This window comes from Choloepus didactylus, chromosome 9 (assembly GCF_015220235.1).
Source record: "Choloepus didactylus isolate mChoDid1 chromosome 9, mChoDid1.pri, whole genome shotgun sequence".
Lineage (NCBI taxonomy): Eukaryota > Metazoa > Chordata > Mammalia > Pilosa > Megalonychidae > Choloepus > Choloepus didactylus.
In genome coordinates, this window is record NC_051315.1 from 63236197 (window position 1) to 63243478 (window position 7282).

Here is a 7282-nt window from a genome sequence, read left to right on the forward strand (position 1 = left end):
TTGCACTGTCTGTCCTACAGCCATCAAGCCCTTGTTCCAGGCAGCCGCATGATCGTTCCGCCATAGTGTTCTGTACAAGTCCTCGGTGAACTGCCTTCTACGTTTAGAGCAAGTTCTGGGACAGTGAGGTCACCCCCAGACAGATTTGGCTGGATATATGTGCTCCCAGTCTGTGCACGAGGGTTACTCCGCTCCCTCTGTAACAGGCCTCCTCTGTACTCCTCTGGAATACACTGCAACAAGCTGGTGAGGGGTGGGTGGGGGGCACCAGCCAGGGCACCACAAGACCCTACCACTTTTAAGTAGCCCTCTCCTTGATTTGGTGCTCTCCCTATTTCTGCAGCCTTTTCTGGAGCTTTGAGAAAGACGTTTCTGCCAGTTCTTGCTTGTTGTTCAAAGTTTCTGTGGTGGGGACAGAGCCTGAAACTTCTCACTCTGCCATCTTGATCAGGGCACTGACTTGAGATGATCCTTTATCTTTTTACAAGTGAGGACACTGAGGCATAGTGAAGAGAGGTAAGTTGCCCCTGATTGCATATTTAATAACTCATGGAGCCAGGGTTCAAAACTAGGTGGTCTAGCTCTGGGCCTCATGTTCCTAACCAGTCAGTACTGCCTAAGAAACTCACACCTTAGGGTTGAGGAAAAGCATCCTATGAGATCCAAGAGCATTAAAGACTAACACTACCCCCAAAATGATCAAGGTAATGGGTAGGGAGAATTTTCCATCTGTTGGCCCATGCTAAGGGAGATAGTGTGTTGTGGCATTAGAAGATAAACATGACTCTGCTGTAAGCAAAGTTAGTGCTGTTGCTGGGACAGCATCGGCCCCCGGTTATGCAACGTGGCTTTGCCCTTGGGTGCCACTCCCGCCAGGCAGAGGTGGGATGGTTCTCCGCCCAAGTCAAGGGCATCCCTGAGCAACTCTGTTTTCTCAAAAGGACGACCTGAACTCTCTGTTCAGTCTCTTAAGCATGTGAATCTACCCCCAACTAGCAACTCAGATAATCAACACTCCAGGTCCTCATCAGAGAGTACAAGCTCAAACAGACTGCTAGCTGACTCCAATCAAAATCCCTGCTGGGAGAAGAATGACATTTATGGAAGGATAGAGCTACTGAGTTGGATTTAGTTGAACCATCAGAAAGCTGAACACCTGGACTCTGTTGTCCCGGTCCCTTGCTGAATTGCTTCCCACAAGTTGCATTTGGATATTTTGCCGTCAACACTTACCAAAATCTTTTGTGACACAGTCATATGACACTCATGCGGCATCTGTAATGGGAAAATATTTTAGGCTGTTGTCCACTGTATCACCCAAGTTCCCATAGGAAAGACCCCATTAATTTTTTTTTAAGCTGAGAAATATTTTACTTCCCTTGTGGAAATAATTTTGTCCTTTCTGAGTCCAAAAACTATGTACTAACTGTGCACATCTGGTTCTCCAGGCCTATCTCTCATGTTTAAAAACTGTTAGGAAGCTGAAAGTCAACTGGAAATTCAAATATAGTATATAGGCCTTTGTAACCTAATCCAAGGGTCTCAAAACTTTTTCATTTCACCGTCTCCATAGGGAAAAATTTAAGGACAACCTCCTAATAGATGTTTGTTTGTTTATTTACTTACTTTTTTTTTTTTTTTTTTTTTGACTGTCAGATTAATTTTTTAATCTGTAAACTCACCCAAAGCTTCAAAATACCATAGGAAGTCTTAGAGATCCCAGTAATCAGTGAATGGGATAACTATATCTCCACAACATTCACAGGCTTATTACACATCCATTCAGAATTCTTCAAGTGGGGATATATGAGACGTTAATAATATGTATGTCTGAATTTCTCTGTCTTTGCTTTTTCCTCTCCTATCTTCAATCACATGTATCACATGACAGAGAGTAGCTGGAAAGTGTCAAACTCTGTAAGACAAAATCAGACTTAAAGGCAAATGTTCAACCAATTATGTTCAAATACAAGCTAGTGAATCAGAGTTTTTGGTTCATAGAGGCAAGTAGTCTGCATTCCTGGGAAATCTCCATTAGTTTCCCATTCAGTGAATATTTTAGTACTTTGCTGCCACAAGCTTAGTGTGTGTACATTTTTGAGTGTTGATTTATCACTAAAAGGTATGAGTTAGGAAACTGAAAAAACAAAATAAACTAACAAAAATACGTATTGATATATTAAAAAAAAAAAAAAATCTGTTCACGGAAAAAGAGCCAGATGTCAGTTTCCAATGGGAGGAACGTTCTCATGGAGATACTGTAAGGCTAAGTCTGTCCACTTCATTTCTTGTTCTTTAACAGATTCTGTGGTGCCACCATTGTCCTGTTCAGGTTCAGGAAGCTCATTCAGTGGTATCGCAACATCCTCATAGGGCAGCTTGTCTTCTCGCCAAGCATCATCAATCAAATCCAAGATCCTTCCATCTCTCTGTACCTCACTGTCCATTCTCCTGCAGTTCTGATTTTGCCAATCAGTACCTGGCTGCGCAGTACCCGTTTCCGCCAAGCCACACCCTCTGCATTACGATCATCCTCTTCTCGCAGATTCCCGGATGTAGGTGAGTCCATTTGCTTGCGCAGAGCTATTTACTTACTTATAAATTGTATACATGTAACTCTATTATTACCTAATACGTTAAAGCACGATATACACAGAGTTCAAAGGTCATTGTTGATGACTGAGGATGTAAATCCATGATTCAAGGTGTCTTCTAATAATTTCAGAATTGTTTTGGCCTCTTCTTTTAGACCCGATTAGATTGGGCTGTCATTACATTTGCCTTGTAAGGTGGCTGACAAAGAGCTTGTCCCAGTAGGAGGAGGAGCCCCAGCTTTGCCATTTTCTTAGTCACCCAAAAATCACACTAATATGGAAAGCACAGTCAGCAGTTTCTTTACAAGGATATTTTTAGGCTACTACAATAGTAATAGAGAATATATTTAAACACGGATAATATAAATTAGATGTCCATGTAACTGGACGTGCGTGTACTGAAAGATGTCACAGCCCACCAAAAGCAACCAAACAACCGAAAACCAGTGAGGTGAGTCTGGCAGTGTCTCTCAGGACACCGCCCCAGCCGAGTGAGCACCTTGACAATCGCATAATAAGTTTTACTAAATCTTAATTCCTCTCATTTTAGGATGAGAAATAGCTAAGTAAACATTCTAATGTGTTTTCTTTCCATAGCACAACTGATTTCACATACACACGGCACTTTGGGTCTCATCCATCTGTACCTCCATCTGTTTTTACCTTTTCCTGGTCCTGCCCCCCTACTCTTATATATTTTTTTGTCCTCATGCTTTATTCTCATTTATATTAACTACTTTTTTTTTTTTTTTGGTCTGGGTTCCCATTAAATCATTTATGGAATGAGAGTGTACATTTCTACGCATTGGGAACAGAATGGATACAAGAAACTGAACAAGACCTCTTTCTATCAATGTGCGCATTGTTACTTTAGCTGATAATATAATTGAGAACCTGTAAGTTTTGGGATCTTCCATGCATCTCTGTCTCCAGACATTTCCAATTCATGTTCAGAAGAATAAATGCGACGTTGTATTGATTATCTGTTCAAATGGAAAAATTTAGACGGTAAGTATCCACTGAATCAGGACTGAGATTGGTGACAGAAATTAGGATTAGGTTTTGTGACAGAAACCCTTAGAAAACAGTGACCATAACACACTAGGTTTTACTTGTTCATGTAAAAAAGTCCAGAGGAAGACTCTCCAGGGCTAGTACGGCAGCTCCGTGAAATTGTCTGGGACCAGCCACCTTCCGGTTACCTGGGGTGGGATCTTCATCCCTGTGAGCCCAGACGGCAGCTGGAGCTCCAGTCACCGGGTCCATTTCCAAGGCTGAGAGCAGGAGGCAGGAAGGGAGGAGGATGGCAGCCCTGAGGACGCACCCCCAGAATGCCTGGGTCATACCCTTCTCCTCACATCACGCTGGCCAGAATACAGCCACAGGGCCAAAGGGGAGGCTGGAAATGCAGGCACCAAAAAGCAGGGGAGAATGGATATTGAGAGAACAACAAACAGTCTCTGCCACATATGCTTTAAAATCTAAATTTTCATCAGCAAAGTAGAGGGATCCAATATTACAAATACACTCAGTAGAATTCCGATTCTAGGCCATCAAGTTACAACTTGATTCTGATCTCTTTTTTTCCATTCAAAGACCCTTTATCTATTACCACCCAGGGGTATTTAAAACAAGAATCATCTCAGAAATGCATTGGACCCTGTAGCAGTTCTGAAAATGATCTCTGTGAACGCAGTTACTATTATCCACGGTAACAGGCCATACTGAAAGGCAAACTTTTTCAGTCTAATAGAAGCTTCCACTGCTTTATACAATAGGTGTCTTCCTAAGAAGTTGCTGTATATCAGGTTTTATAAACCTGATCCTTCTTCAAAGCAGTAGGGAAATTAGCTATTTAAAGAAACCTACAGTGAAGCTTGGGGGGTGGACTTCTATCTTATAATGAGAAAAATTGCACCCTAACAAATCCGTCTCCAAAGTCAAAATGTTTTCGCTTACCAGATTTTCTAAGGTAGGGCAATTTCAGCAGAGTAAGATACCCAAAATGCAATTCTGTTGATGGATCATCATTTTCCTTTTTGAAGTCCCATCTCAGTCACTGTCGTGTGCTCCCTAGAGGAGACCCCTATTGGAAAGATAGTTGGTGGACTTTTGCTACTTTCCCACATAACTGACTTCATCAGCAGGAGGTGTGAGCAGAAGCAGAGCGACGATCTTGCTTCTGTTGCTGAACATGAGTCAGGGAGAGACTGCATTGCGCAATCACACACATTTCTTATCTTTCAGATGGCAAATGTTCAAAGTTTAAGGATGCCTCAACTGGTCACTCACCAGAGTAAGATGAGCAGTGATCCAATGATGATGGGCAGTGATCCAACAATGATGGGCAGTGATCCAGTGATGAGCTCACACGATATCGGTGACTTCACATTCTAACCAGGTGAGGCTGTGCAGTTTATAACGAATCAACAAGAGTGCCTCAGATAGACTGGTTCTCTTTCTCTGGGCCTCATCCTTCCTTACCAAACTGGAATGCTTTTTGCTCCCCTTTACAGGAAAAGCCCAGGAATCTAGATAGCTCCACCAAACTAAAGAGTAAAATATGTTGGGTGTGTGTGCATGAGTGTGTGAGTGTATGTGTGTGAATTTAATGTGTACCTATGAGTAATGGAATTGCCACAGCAAGAGGTGTGGTTTCCGGAACGCTGACACCATGTGAACACAATCACGTAGGCCACCAGCAATACCTCCAGCCCACAAGTAGGGGAGAAGGGGACCTCTTCCTGTGTTTTATTTTGTTTTTCCTCTCTGAATTTTAAGGGAAAGAGGAAAATTATAAAATCAGGAGCCTCATATCCCCGAAGACATTTAAACTTAAGCCTGACCAAGGACTACCCATGTATCACGGGCAACAATTTCACCCTGGCAGGGAAACAGACTAAGTGACTTAATGGGTATTTTCCATCTCTAATTTCCATGATTAAAAGAAAGAGTTTGAGAGAGGTACATGTGGAGCCTATTGTGAGTTTGCCAATGAATCCTAATTTAGATCAAAGAGAGTCTATGTGACACTGAACCATAAACACCCTAGCATGCGTTACTTCAAGGAAGTTGTTAGTGTGTCCCCGGTGGCTATTATGTGATATAGCTGAGCTCTATAGCCTGCACCCTTTAATTACTAATATAGAAGAAAATCCCATATAAGAGGGAGGAATGTAAATGAGACCTCTGCTCTTTTGAACATTTTATGTATTAGCCAAATTAAAATTTGCTGTGGACTTTGGTTTTCCCTGATCACTGTTGATAGTGATCATTTGGCTCTTGGGATTAAACCTGACTTCCCCAAAATTATTTCCGATCAGTGTGCAGGTTTCAGAGCTTTATGTATGCTTTGTATGAGACATGGATCATCAGAACCAGATTGGGAACAATTCCTTTGAAGTTTTCAAAGGTAGGAAAGAAGTCCTCTTTCATTCTCCTCTCTCCTTGTGCTGATCGTGGTTAAAGGGCAGGTTGAGGGGGCTGCAACTGAGAGAGGGTTCCTGGAGGCCAGAAACACAAGAGACCCCCACACTTGTGCACTGCCTCCAAAATGGAAGTGGTGCTTCTGTGCACAAAGAGCTGTGGTTTAGGGATGTGGATCTGGAACAGTGAGCACGACCACACACAGCGAAGTGGGGGTGCTCACACTGGGTTTTAAAGCACAATTTCAAGATGAGTAAAACCACAAATGTCAAGTTGAACAGCACAACTTTAATGATACTTCCTTCTCTAGGATTCTTCTGCCTTCACCCCATGAATAAGAAAAAAAAAAAAAAAAAAAGAATAACAGCTTTGCACATAAATTAGGAGCTGAGTTTGAGTTTAGGCCCTGTACAAAGGCAAAGATGCTTATTAGACAGAATGACTACTGAAGGTATTAACCATTCAGGGAGATTTGGCATCCCCACTACTGCATCTTGTTCAGTAAAGCAAACTCCTTCTTTGCCATCTGTCTCATACTACAAAGAGATAATAATAATAAAATCATTGCTTAATGAGTAAACTAAGGAGATGATAATTCCCTAGTAGATCATATTGGTGTTCTTCTCCAAAGGATGCCATATTCTCAATGAGGCAGAGAACACAGGGGAGACAGTGTGATCATGCACAAATGGGGGTGCCTAAAATAAATACCCAGTGCAGCATATGTCAGTATTTAAAGCCCCATCAAAGAAACATCCAACTTTTCAGCTGTAACTCAAATATAAATTTTCCTTACCCTGTCAATTAGCAGATTACAAAATTTCTGTAGCAGGAAGACCATTCTGCCAGCAAAGCCGTGGTGTTTGGAATGGATCCAGGTCAGACAGATGGTGTGGAAAAGGGGTGCAATGAGACGTTCCGTATCTGGAAAGGAGACTGTCTTCCATGCAACAAATGTAACCTTGGAAGGGCTGAGCCAGGAGGTGAGGAGGTTAGGTCACCAGCCTCCCACGCAGCCGGAGGAGTGGACAGATGTCGAGACAGACTGAAGTAGACAGCGAAAAGCACAGCCTTGGACTGGCTTAAGGAAAGCCTTTAGAGAAGGAAGATATGCAAAACAATAAACAATGGGAAACCCTGTTGGTTGGCACTTAAAAAGCGCCTTCCCAACCCTAAGCCAATGAGCATAAAAAGCAGAGTCATATCTTCTCTGAAACAAGATATGATTATTTAAATCAGGATAATAAAGAGTTCTTGATCTC

The 7282-nt window shown here is 42.2% G+C and overlaps 1 protein-coding gene across 1 annotated transcript; it reads right to left on the reverse strand.

Annotated features, from left to right (window-relative positions):
* Positions 1-1947: 1947 nt before the first annotated feature.
* Positions 1948-2568, reverse strand: LOC119544871 (anaphase-promoting complex subunit 13). The gene has a single exon (XM_037850434.1). It carries the CDS (start codon positions 2445-2447, stop codon positions 2223-2225), a length of 225 nt encoding a protein of 74 aa, XP_037706362.1. The 5' UTR covers positions 2448-2568; the 3' UTR covers positions 1948-2222.
* Positions 2569-7282: the final 4714 nt, after the last annotated feature.